This window comes from Lissotriton helveticus, chromosome 1_1 (assembly GCF_964261635.1).
Source record: "Lissotriton helveticus chromosome 1_1, aLisHel1.1, whole genome shotgun sequence".
NCBI classification, from domain to species: Eukaryota; Metazoa; Chordata; class Amphibia; order Caudata; family Salamandridae; genus Lissotriton; species Lissotriton helveticus.
The window spans coordinates 1,400,800,718-1,400,814,199 of record NC_136057.1 but is presented as its reverse complement, the minus strand read 5'-3'; the positions used below and the strand labels follow the sequence as shown (position 1 = coordinate 1,400,814,199).

The following is a 13,482-nucleotide window of genomic DNA, read 5'->3' as shown; positions in this document are numbered from 1 at the left end:
ATAACCCCTACTCACCCTCTAGGTAACGTGGCGCGAGCAGCAAGGCTAAACTTGGAGGCGATGTAAGTTAAGTATTTGCGCACGCACCCCAGCAACAACAACCAAAGGCCCACCACAAAGGAAACTCCACACAAGGTTATGTAAAAATAGCCTTTGTATTATAATAAATATACATCAGATAAAACACACATCTTGTTACACTGTGCCAACAGGCACGGGCGGAATTTACAAGGGATATTGCACAGGACAGGGCCACTTGGACCACTTTTAGGGGTATCAGCACTTCTAGAAATAATACTTTCAGAAATAGCACTTTAGAAAGTAAATTCAGTGTAGCACACAATATGAAAATAGAGCACACAACCAGTAATCACTGGTAACAGGACCTCACTAGCACCACCTGTACTAGGGAGAAAAACAACCACCTACATGTCTCAATTCCTGTAGGGGTGTAAAAACAACACACATGATGCATTAACATTCAGAGGTGTAAAAGCACACAATTGCGCCAAACTCAGATAAGTCACCACCTGTGACAGTCTCTGTGTCCAAATGTCAGGGCCTAAACGTGGCAGCTGCCCACAAAGTGCTGGGCAGCTGAATCATCAATAATGGGCCAACGCTGGAGCCTCGCAGGCTCTGCCCAACTGACTGTCTCTCAAGAGCTTCACTAGGCTCTGAACCACAATTATGCCCCTGAGCCTCTCAGGGCTCGTGACACGACATCTGGGCGGGGGAGCCTCTCAGGGCTCAAGAGCAAATGGGGGGGCCAATGTAGGAGCCTCGCTGGGCTCTAGAGAAATTACTGTGGCACCCCAGAGCCTCTCTGGCTCTCAACCACTATGACCGTCGGTGGAGTCCCCTCTCTAGGGACTCCGAATCACCAGGTGCCCCACGAGCCTCTCCGGGCTCGACAGACAATGCGGCCCCTGGATTTAAAGGGAAATGCCCCCAAGAGCCTCTTTGGCTCCCAACATTCGCGAGCGCGAGGTCGCGCTACGGGGGAGGGGCGGACACCGACAATGTGTCCCGACGCCCCTCTCCCTTTCCAGGCACTCACCGGCTGTCTCGTGCGGCGGGCGGCTGTTCCACGAGAGCTCCCGCTCCTCGGGGGCTCTCTCCACTCTTCTCCTGCTCCTCGCTGGGCTCCGGGGCTCTCCCTCGTCCTCGGGAGCCCCGGGGGCGGGACTTCCGGTCGGCCTCTCCCGGGCCGCGCTGTGAGTGGCCGGGCTCACAACCACTTCCGGGTCGCCGCGGGCAGCGCGGCGGCTCGCTTTTAGGCAGGCAGGCGGGCTCCCATGTGATCCCAATAGATCACGGACCTGGGCAATGCCGGGTGGGCACCGGCCTCCTATGAAATCCTCAAAACGGGCAAAAATGCAGCGCTCTCAAGCGCCACGGACAGGAGAGCAGCGCTCGCAGCGCTATGCGCAAAATTACAGCGCTCAAAGCGCTAGCAGCGAGAGAAACGAAGGGTAGGCGCTTCCAAGCTCCCAAGCGCCTACAGGACAAAATTACAGCGCTCACAGCGCTATGGCCAAAATCAAGCGCTTTCAAGCGCTAGGCAGACGATTTCAGCGCTCCCCAGCGCTGAAGGGTAGAGAGCAGCGCTCTCAGGCTGCAGGCAAGGAATCCTCAGTGCTCCCCAGCACTAGAGGACAGGACAAGGCTCCAGCAGGGGCTGGAGGCAGGCAGGGGGGGCAAGGCTGGGCCAGAGCCAGCACACTGGGTCTCCAGGCAGGGAGACACCCCAAGTGGCGGTCCTCCTGGCCCCAGCAGCAGCAACAGCCCCCTCTGGCAGGATCCCAAAGCAGAACATTTTCCAAGGGGACACAGCCCCTTCTTATAGTAACAAATCCTTTGTTTCAAGGTGCAGGGTGGGGGGAAAACCAGTTTCAGCTGGCTCTGGAGCACTCTTGATGGCCCAACCACCCATTTCTTTCACTGGGGAGGCTAGGGTCGTTAGACACACCACAGGGGGGCGGAGCCAGCATTGTGTGGGGAAAACCCAGCCCATCCAGGACACAGGTACACTCCTCCCACACATCACTCATGCTAATCTCCCACTCACCACCGGGCAGACCCATCCAGACTTCCTGGAGCCTGGCATGCCAGCCAGCTCCAGCCAATCACGCTCCAGCACCCTCACAGCACACGCACACATATCTCAATGTCCAGAAGTAGCACTTCCCTTCTAGACACATACATGCCGCAGACACCATCTCGCAGCATTCACTCTCATGAGTTTACACATACTAAACTCGAGCCTGCACTCCCCACGCATCAGGAACTACCAGGGACACACACGTTCCCCATGCATTCCTATGGGAGGGCAGGCCAGCCATGCTACACGCACGCACTTTCACTCTGGGACCCAGGGGAAAGTGCGCAGAGACCCAAAAATCACTGACACAGGGTCACACATAAGGCAAAAAGTTCAGGGGTGAACCAGCCCTGCGGGCCAAGTCCAACAGTGTGGTATGATATCTCCTGCAAGGTGGAAGTTGCAAAGCGTGAGATTACATTTTTTGGCCTCTGAAGAAAGGAGCTTCTGGTTCTCCAAGATCAAAGAGATGAAGAAGAATGTGGTGGTGCTGGAAACAGTAGAGGTCTGCAGTATATCTCGCCTTGTAAGATTTTCATGTAGTGTGACGTCATATAGGGACATATAATTGTGGACACAAAGGTTGGATCTGTTCGTGTAAATTCAAAAGCTAACAGTGGCCCCGGAGAAGCTCATCCTATAAAGAATAAGAAACATCTGTTTTTGTTGATAGATTCTGTGTGTGAATAATGAAAGATGCAATACTATTTGATAACCTTGATAAAGTGAATTCCCATGAGGCACAGGGTCAGACTGATTTGCATATGGCCATGTCTGAACTGGGGTGGCGGAGTGAGCTAAAGAACGGTGATGGATTAAACCCAGATCAGTTGACTGGGGGTGAGTGTTTGTATTGTCAACGCTCCGTCCATCATCCCCTTTGGTTTTTCTTTGTTCACCCTAAGTTGGCAGGGTATGCTCAGACGTGAGTCCCTTGCTCACTTTGCCACTGGATTCAAGCAAGCCCGGCTGAAGACGGCTGTAATGCCAGAAACCGGTCCTGGGAAGCTTGATTCCGGTCCAGGGAAGACATGGCTTGGCAGTTCGGGCTGGACTGTTCCCATGAGGCACAGGGTCAGACTGATTTGCATATGGCCATGTCTGAACTGGGGTGGCGGAGTGAGCTAAAGAACGGTGATGGATTAAACCCAGATCAGTTGACTGGGGGTGAGTGTTTGTATTGTCAACGCTCCGTCCATCATCCCCTTTGTTTTTTCTTTGTTCGCCCTAAATTGACAGGGTATGCTCAGACGTGAGTCCCTTGCTCACTTTGCCACTGGATTCAAGCAAGCCCGGCTGAAGACGGCTGTAATGCCAGAAACCGGTCCTGGGAAGCTTGATTCCGGTCCAGGGAAGACATGGCTTGGCAGTTCGGGCTGGACTGTTCGTGAGCTAAAGAACGGTGATGGATTAAACCCAGATCAGTTGACTGGGGGTGAGTGTTTGTATTGTCAACGCTCCGTCCATCATCCCCTTTGGTTTTTGTTTTTTTTTTAAAGTGAATTCCTTGTCACCCCGTGTCATAGTGACCTTTAGTGTTTTTTGCATTAGGTATTACATTGCACCAGATTTTTCCTACTTTTCCGTCTCCCTGCTGTTTTTTCCTGAGTTGTCCCTATTGCACTTCTAGTTTACTTCTAATAGTGCCTATTTTTTGCAGCGTATTGTTAAGTCTTTCTAGATATTCAACTTAAATTACTGGTATTGATATTTTTGTTTGATTGGTAGAAAGGGGGATGTTTTTCTGGCTAGTTCTTTAACGGTGGAGGGATTGACTTATGTCACTGCCTTCTGCCATGGAATGCAGGCTGGAATCTCCCGGGTGTCATTTGGATAAGGAGGCCCAGGAGAGTGCAGGCCTGTTTCTGTTTAGTTGTGTTTTGTGAATTGCTCAATGCAGGTGAAAAAACCTATATTGGATGCAGTCATCTGTGAGGAGCACGGAACTTAACGAATTTCTTCTTAAAAAAATATTTTGAACTGTTATCACACCTGATATTGCATCTGTACATAGAACATACAGTAAAACTACTTCCAAGTCCTCTCTACTTGTAATGTAATGTATGTATATTTGTAAAGCGCACTATCACCTTTCAGGCATCCTGGCGCTGTATACCGCTGTGGAACCCTTCCTGGCTTTTCCTGCGAGATGCCCCTTACTGGGCACCTCCAAGGTGAGGCCAGGCATCCTAGCGCTTTCGGGCCGTTGTGGAGATGAAGCAAGCTATTGCCCAGAGTTGCAGAGTGGGACCCATGATTAGAGTAGGCACCTAGGCGAGAATTATCGAGTCCGTGGACATTGAGCCCAAGACCCTGCCGCGTCGGGAATTGAACCCTGGTCCCGGGCCAGACCTCTGCCTCAGGTCTGCCGCTCTAATCGGTGAGCCACACATCTCCACTTGCAAGTATTTCACCTATTAACCCCACTTTGTGCTTCACCTCTAATTCTAGCATGAAACATCATTTTACTTGGCTTACTCTTCCGGTGTCGAACTCACCACATTGGCTAGAGCCAGCAGAGTGGACTGCACTTGAGAGTAGTTGAAGGTCTCAAAGAGGTCGTTGGCTTCAAAAAGGTCGTGGGGTTTCACCCCATAATCTGTGATGGCTTTCAGAAAGTTACCAATGTTCTCCAGCTGAAATAGACAGGGTGGGTTAGATCCAAAGAGAGAAAAAAGCTGCAGAAGAAGAGCTCTTACGGGGAAAAATGCTGAAACTGCCACGGAAACACCGATTCGCGCATTTTATTCCCTCAAAACTAAGTTGTATCTGTATACCCATTCCCTCCACATCAATCCTCTGAACCCACCCCCAATTTCTACCCGTAAATTACCACAACCCCTGGCAGCAGTAATTCTCGAGTGGGGACACATGGGGGTTTAATCCGGGGAATTCGTAGTTGAGACTAAGGCAGGAGATACACTAGACAAAGATGGCACCAGAGAGCAACATTAAACTATGTGGGTACTTTGAGAAAACCTAGAGAGGGGGAAAGACAGATAGATACACACGAGGTAGCCACATTGTGAGAAGAATCAGGAGGCAGGACTGTGCTGAGGAACGCGTGAGACACCCGTAAAGGGGTATGAGTGAGGCTTCAATTAACTTTATGAGGATGGTGATGGGGAATGGCAGTGACTCCACTGAAATGAGTGAGGGTAGCTACAGGGGAATTATTGAGCCTTCTCTGAAGTATGTGAGACCATGGTAATGTAATGAGTGATACACCACTGATGAGGAGTGAGTGAGCCTATATTGAAGTGTATGAGACCAGTGTTTGCGAAAGAGTGAGATGCCACTGAAGTCCTTGAGGGCATTCATGGTAAGGAGTGAAACTGCTGTGGAATATATGAGGCTAGAGATGAGGGATGAGTCAGACTTCATTGAAGTCTATGAGGATAGTGATGAGTGGTGAGTCAAAGTCACTTGAAGTGTATGAGGGTAGTGGATGAGGGGTGAGTCAGACTCCATTGAGGTCTATGAGGATAATGATGAGTGGTGAGTCAGAGTCACTTGAAGTGTGTGAGGGTAGTGGATGAGGGGTGAGTCAGACTCCATTGAAGTGTGTGGCACATGATGTAGAAGTAGTGGGCGGGTGTTCACTCCTACCTGGTGCCAGTTCTGCGTGGATTCGTTAACTTTCTTCACAGAGCCCGGGTGCAACTTGTTGATGAGCCTAGAAGGGACAGAGAAACAAACAGATGATAGTTGTCCTTGCACTTAGAAACCCGATGAGCATGTTGTTGCAGTGAGGCAAGTATTGCCATAGAAGGTTCTTAACTGGAGGCACAAATCGTATTATTGCAGGTTGGCACAAGAAAGTAAATGGCACAATTGAGGGTTGCTACAGGCTGTTTAACTATGGGATGGATGGCATTCTGGTACAAAATGTGATGTTACATAAGCACCCCTCATCAACAAATGCATGTGCTTTACAGATTCCATTTCATTTATTGAGGACCTTACTGCCAAAAGCATCAAAGCTCCAAGAGAAATGTATGAGCATCCAACCTCGCAGAGCGCTTATTCAGTACTCACCCTTCACAAAAGAACGTACCCAGTGCCTGAACTCCAGAAAATGCTAAGAAGTGCCGAAAGGCAGTGCCCAACTTTTAAGAGGTTTGACTGAGCATCCAACTCACCCAACCTCCGAGAACTTGCAGAACACGAGTGCTTGATATTTTATTAAGCATACAACTTCAGAGAGAGTTTATTGAACACGTAACCTCTGTGAGAGTTACCTGAATACCTAAATTTCAAGCGATTTTATGCAACATTTAAGAGTTTACGGAATGCCCAACATCAGAGAGGTTCCTGTGCATTCCTTCCTCAATGGAGTTTTCTGAATACTCAACCTCTGTGAACATTTACTCAGCACCTATCCTGCAAAATAATTAACTGAGTGCTGATCTCAAAAGAAAGTTTCTGAACACTTCACCGTGAACTTTATTAAGCAGCTGACCTATTAGAAAGTTCAATGAGCATGAACCTCTGAGAAAGGTTAGTTAGCACCCGATGTCCGAAAGAGATCAGTGTACACCCCCCCACCAGAGAATTCACGGAACACCTACCTTCAGTGATAGTTTACTGAGCACCGACTTCAGAGGGTGTATTTAACACCTGATCTTGAGTTTACTAAACACCCAATTGGTGTGTGACTTTACTGACCAGCTGACCTTCGAGGCATGACTGGACCGGCAACCTGCAACAGAGTTTAGTGAACAATGGCTCTCCGAGAGACTCAGCACCCAACCTCCAAAAGAATTTAGTGAGCACTAAATTTGTGTAAGAAATTACTAAGCACCTTGCCTTTGTAATACGCAACCACGTGATCTCCAGAAGCAGTTATTGACCTCCTAACCTCTAAGAGTTTACTCAATGCAACCTTTGAGAGAGTTTACTGTCCAACTGACCTCCGGGAGAAGTTACTGATCACCCAGTATCAAAGAGAGTTTGCAGAACAGACAGCCATTGGGAGACTTCACTGACACCCAGTCGCTGAGGTTTACTGAACACCTCATCTTCAAGACTGTTTACTGAGACCCAGCTTCAGTGAGAATTTACTGAACACTCACTGACCTTTCGAGAGTTTACTGAACACCTGGCCTCCAAGAGACTTTAATCAGCACCAACGTACAAGAGTTTGCTGAATACCTGGCTACAGCCAGAGTTTACTAAACACCCAACTTCTGTGAGACTTTACTGGACGACTTGCCCTCTAAATGTAGCCTGAGCATCCTGCTTTGGAGAATTCACTGAACTTCTGGTCTCGAAGACATGACGTAACCACAAGCCTTTTAGAGAGTATACTGAACACTGTCTCTCTGTGAGAATTTACTCAGTATTTGACCTCCAAAAGAATTTATCGAGCACCAAATTTCTTAGAGAGATTAGCGAGCACTTGGCCTTTGAGAAAGGTTAATGTCCACGTGACTTCCAGAAGGGGTTATTGACCACTCATACTCCAAGAGTTTACAAAGCGCTAACCTTTACAACCGATATTTTCATATCACCACCATCCTGATGGAAATCCTTTGACTCCACTTGCATCCCCCCTAACAACCAGCTGCATCATTTACAAAACCATCACAGTCAGCACCCCCTGCTTACCTTATATACAAGCTGAACATCTCTGCTGGTTATGGGCTCACCCGCAGCCAAGACACCATCAGACTACAGATTAAAACATTTTTAAAAGAAAAAAGAGGCAGCATGCATTTTACATCTATGCACCCAGGATTTGTATCAACATCCCTGTATCCATCAGAAGTGCCCCAGAGATGCTCCAAGTTTGGAAAGAGTTGAAGCCAGACCTCTATAAAGAACAATGTATCACAATACATTACATATCCACAAATCAGCTACCCTTCCTTTCATTTGCTGACTTTAGTTGTGTTTGAAACTGTACAGCTCTCCGCTGCCTTTGGCTGGGTTCTCGAATTAGAAATACTACATACATACCTATTTAGTTTTCTCAACCCCTGACCTCCAACAGTTTACTAAGCACCTAACCTCTGAGAGAAATTACTGAACACTTGACGTCTGAGGGAATGCACTGAGCCCTCGACCTCTAAGAGAATTTAGTGAACCCCCGATCTCCAAAAGAGTTTGTGAGCATCCCAGATAGTTCATTGAGCACTTGACTTCAGTGATTTTTTACTGAACGCCAGACCTCTGAGAGGTACTGGACCTCCGAATTCTGGAAGAGTTTGCGAAAGACCTGGCCTCTGAGAGTTAACTAAAGGATCGACATTTGACAGAGTTTGATGAACTATCTATCGCCTATTAGAATTTACTTTAAAGCCGACCTCAGAGACATTTCACTGGAAATCCAATTGCAGAGTTTAAAAACACTTGATCTTTGAGAGTCTACTAAATACTCAACTTCCAAGGGAATTAACTGAATATTCAACTTCAGAGAGAGTTTACTGAACACCTGACGTGAGAAACTTTACAGTATACCTTACTCCTGTCAGAGTTTACTGAACGCCCGGATTCCGGCAGAGCTTACAGAAAGCCCACCCTGAGAAATTTTAATGAACACCTGACTGAGATTTTACTGACTAATCAGCGTCTGAGAGTGTATTGAAAATCCAATTCATGCGAGTTTGCTAAGCACCTCACTTCTGTGAGTTTATTGAGCACCTACCTAATCTCCCAGGGTTTTCTGAACACTCTTCATGTGAGAGTTTATGAGCAACTTCAGAGTTTACTGAAAACCCTCCTCTGATTGTTTTCTACACACCCAACATCTTAGAGTTTTTTGAACATCCAACCTCAGAGAGCTCAATGAGCACCTGACTAAACCGAGTGAAAAGTGAATGTCACATACTCAGTGATGATAGGGTAAGTGTGCCTTCAAGGGATTTATTCGAATATTTAATTAGGTTATTTTTATAATCAAATTTCAAGGCCAGACAAATGGTTTCCTTGCTAATTAATTTCTTTCCGTAGCTAATTCTACTGCACAATATCTTCATACAGTGAATCAAAATCACAAGCGAAAACAATATATATCATACAGAATACGAATCATGAGTGCAAAGTCGTGCAAAGAACTAGAACAGAAACGGGTGTATATAGAAAAATATTCACTTTTTAACTTGAAAAATCTAATAAGGGTACTTAAAAAAAAACCAATGTGACAAGAAGGTAGCAGTATAAAATGGAAGCCTTCACTGTAACAATTGTCAACACTTTTCTTAATGAAAAACGTCGACCTACGCTTTTTCTTCAGAAATTTGTTTCAATCTTCACTTTTCTTCTTAATGAAAAACGTCGACCTACGCTTTTTCTTCTGAAATTTGTTTCAATCTTCACTAAGAAGAAAAGTGTTGTCAATTGTTACAGTGAAGTCTTTAATTTTATGCTGCTACCTTCTTGTCACATTGTTTGTATCTTTAAGTACCCTCATGAGATTTTTCAAGATAAAAAGTGAATATTTTTCTATATACACCATTTTCTGTTCTAGTTCTTTGCACAACTTTACACTCATGATTCGTATTCTGTATGGTATATATTGTTTTTGCTTGTGATTTTGATTCACTGTATGAAGATATTGTGCAGTAGAATTAGCTGCTGAAATAAATTAATTAGCAAGGAAACCATTTGTCTGGCCTTGAAATTTGATTATAAAAATAACCTAATTAAATATTTGAATAAATCCCTTGAAGGCACACTTACCCTATCATCTCAATTTGCCAAGCCCTCAAGGGTAGATTGGGTTGCCCATTTTCATTTTCACATACTCAGTGAGGCACAGAGAAACACTGCCTCGGCTAGCAGAAACCTAGTATTAACACTGGGAGGAAGCACCAGCCCTGTCACCTTGAATGAAGTAGTTAGCTCTGTTCCAGAGCAGCACACAATATCCTAAGTTGTCTCCTGCCATGTGCAGATCACATGGCAATGCTGCATGCAGTCCTCACTTCCAGCCCTGTCCTACTCCTCCCTAGACTCTAAACAACGACCTCACTACTGCCCCCCACATATTTCACACACTGGCACTCCAAAGAGTAGAAAACATAGAGGTTAAGGATTCCGTAGACAGAGAAAGAGATCCGAGGGTGACAAAATGGCAGTCCGTTCTCTCCAGCTCGCGGTCTTCCATGACAGGTTAATGGTGGCACAGCAAGGTTGAGGAAGGGAGCAGAAGGGTGGCATAGCAGGTTGGTTCAGGAAAGTGAATTGACTGGCGGCCTTGGAGTACAGAAGTAGTGACGTCAACGGAGGTATTTAAAGCAAGGAGAAACCATGGCAAAATTCAAAGAGGTCGGGTGAAGTGTAACTATCAAGACAAAGGCTAGATAGTGATGCTAGGAGAATTAAAGAATGGTATCGGAGAAAAGTGAGGTAATGAGGTAATGGGAAATGTTAAGGTGAAGAGGATATATTTTTCTAATGAGGATGTTCTGGGGCAAAGCAGAGGAATTAAGTTGAGAAAAAGATGTTAAAGCCAAGGAATGGCATTGAGGTGATATTCATTGACAAAGCCCTCATATGCAGGAGAAACCACATATTATGCAGGCAATACTTACTGGCAGAGGATAAGACCATCCTTGAGGCCCTCCATGAAGTTGGCCCCAATGTTGTTCCCTGTTGTTTCTTCAATCCACTCCCTCAGTTCCTGCTCCTTCTGGGGGTTGTACTTCTGTGCTAGCTGTGAAAGACGGGAAAGGCAAATGACAGGCTTGATCACACCAAACTCTTGTGGTCGGAGTGTTACAGAAGACAGAAACGATGGGTTTGGACTCAAACTTTACGTTTTATTTATTTATTCAGCAGAAACCCTATCATTTTGTACCAAAACATTTTACCAATGAACATTTGGTTATGTTACTTAGGTCAAAAATCAGTTGTGCTGGTAAGCATATGCAAGAAAGCTGTGAGATTGAAGTAGGGAGCCTGCACACTGGTTTTTAGGAGAATCAAGTGATGGGCCAACCACTATTTTAAGTAACACATACATATTTCAGATTATCCTTAGGCTAGGAATGAGGAGGAAGAGGCATCTTTACTAACGAGGATTCCTGATTGATAAAGTATTTCTCAATGTGGTCTTAAAAGAAGGCATGGTGGGGCTGGCCTGGAGCGGTAGGCGTAGGGTGACGTTTCGTTGGCGAGGTCCTCGTAGATATAGTGGAAGTGGGATTGTGTGCGGAGAGTTGGAGTGAGAAGGTTGTGGACTGTCTATAAGGCGCTTAAAATGGACAATGCTGTTGTCTGAGCATCAACCATCTGTTAGACTATCAGAGAACGTTGACGTTTGGTAATGCATGGGCAAGAGTACTCATTGTGAAACTGATAACTTTGTGACGCCATGGAGGAAGTAGCTCACCATGGTCATAAGGCATGCTTTTAAAATGTTTTTAGAAGTATTGATTGGAAGGAAGGACTGGATTTATATATTAAAGAGAGGTTCCCAAGGGGATTTATCTATGTTGGAAATGAATGAGTCCAGCTCATCTAGCAATGAAATTATAACCTCAACATTTGTGGCAGTGGAGGAGGGAGGGAGGATGTTCTGTAAATGCTGACTTCTCGTTTTTGACGTGTGATTTTTATACCTTCTTTTCCATGTTTAACAGTAGCTCTGTAGAGAGCTGAAGCTTGTTCTATCTAAATCGATATGTGCTCTAAATTAAGGCTTTCGGTCACCCAGACTTTCTGACACACAAAACAGCTCGTTATAAAACCCATCAGGTCTAATCCCATCGTCTAATCTCCACTCCTATCTCTCCCTCCGCCATCACACTCTATTCCGGTCTTCTGCGATTCCCCCATCTCGCTTCTTCTCTGTTGCATAGTCATCAGTCCTTCACCCTGATCAAGCCTCTCTCCTTCTCCATCAAAACCTATCTTGTTGGTTCCTCGTTCATCCATCTACCTCTCTGTTCCAATCACACACTAATCTATGCTTTTACTGCCTCACTCCCCCAAATCAGGTCCTCCATTCAGGTCTTTCCCTTACTCCCAATAACCGCTCTCTCCTTCCTGTCATGTGGCCAGCAGATCTGCCCCTGGCTAAATCCGCTCTGATACCCTCTCCTTCTCATTACACACCGTCAGGGCTATTCTCTTTATGTTTCACCATCACACCCACCAGCCCTTCCCATCACTCACATCAGATCTCTCTATCGCCACATCATTCTTCCTTCTCCCGTCACTGCAACCACCACCCCCTCCCTTCTTTTCACATCACATACGTGCAATCTTCCTTCACTTCAATTCTCCTTCACCATGACACCAGCTGTTTCCCCTTCTCACCTTTCCTTCCCCACCACACACACCATCTCATCTTTTCCTCTCCTCCCGGTCAAAGACCAGTTTTCCTTTTTCATCCTTGTCTTCTCGTTCGTGAAATATGATGCAGTGTCAGACACATGATCTGTCACTGGAATGCACTGACCCGTCCTAAACTGTGTAATGATTAGCTGCAGCCAGAAACTCTGAGCCTGCTCGCCAGATTTGCTATAAAAGGGCAGGCTGGGAGGCTTGAAGCAGCTATTGTTTATGGGATACAGAGCCGTCGTTCCCTTCGGATTCTCTTTCGGCGACTCCTGTGTAGACATCACTTTTAGGCCCAAGAGTCTCCCACGCAACCACCACTGCCTGCCCAGAGTGTCTCCCGTGCACCCCCCACTGCCAGCCCAGTGTCTCCCGTGCACACCCCACTGCCAGCTGACTGTCTCCCATGCACACACCCTTGCCAGCCCAGTGTCTCCCATGCACACACCCTTGCCAGCCCAGTGTCTCCCATGCACACACCCTTCCCAGCCCCCATGCACACACCCTTGCCATCCCAGTGACTCCCATGCACACACCCTTGCCAGCCCAGTGTCTCCCATGCACACACCAGTGCCAGCCCAGTGTCTCCCATGCACACACCCTTGCCAGCCCAGTGTCTCCCATGCACACACCCTTGCCAGCCCAGTGTCTCCCATGCACACACCCTTCCCAGCCCAGTGTCTCCCATGCACACACCCTTGCCATCCCAGTGTCTCCCATGCACACACCCTTGCCAGCCCAGTGTCTCCCATGCACACACCAGTGCCAGCCCAGTGTCTCCCATGCTCACACCCTTGCCAGCCCAGTGTCTCCCATGCACACACCATTGCCAGCCCAGTGTCTCCCATGCACACACCAGTGCCAGCCCAGTGTCTCCCATGCACACACCCTTGCCAGCCCAGTGTCTCCCATGCACACACCATTGCCAGCCCAGTGTCTCCCATGCACACACCCTTGCCAGCCCAGTGTCTCCCATGCACACACCAGTGCCAGCCCATTGTCTCCCATGCACACACCCTTCCCAGCCCAGTGTCTCCCATGCACACACCCTTGCCATCCCAGTGTCTCCCATGCACACACCCTTGCCAGCC

General features: G+C 47.1%; 1 protein-coding gene across 1 annotated transcript in view; it reads right to left on the bottom strand.

Moving 5' to 3' along the window:
* Positions 1–13,482, bottom strand: part of CNN1 (calponin 1) — a 191,897-nt gene that overhangs the window by 24,201 nt on the left and 154,214 nt on the right. The window contains exons 2-4 of the mRNA XM_078684317.1: positions 10,642–10,763; positions 5,714–5,780; positions 4,603–4,740 (exon numbers count right to left, since the gene is read on the bottom strand). Coding sequence (XP_078540443.1) covers positions 4,603–4,740; positions 5,714–5,780; positions 10,642–10,763 — 327 coding nt within the window. The remainder of the gene's footprint in view (positions 1–4,602; positions 4,741–5,713; positions 5,781–10,641; positions 10,764–13,482) is intronic.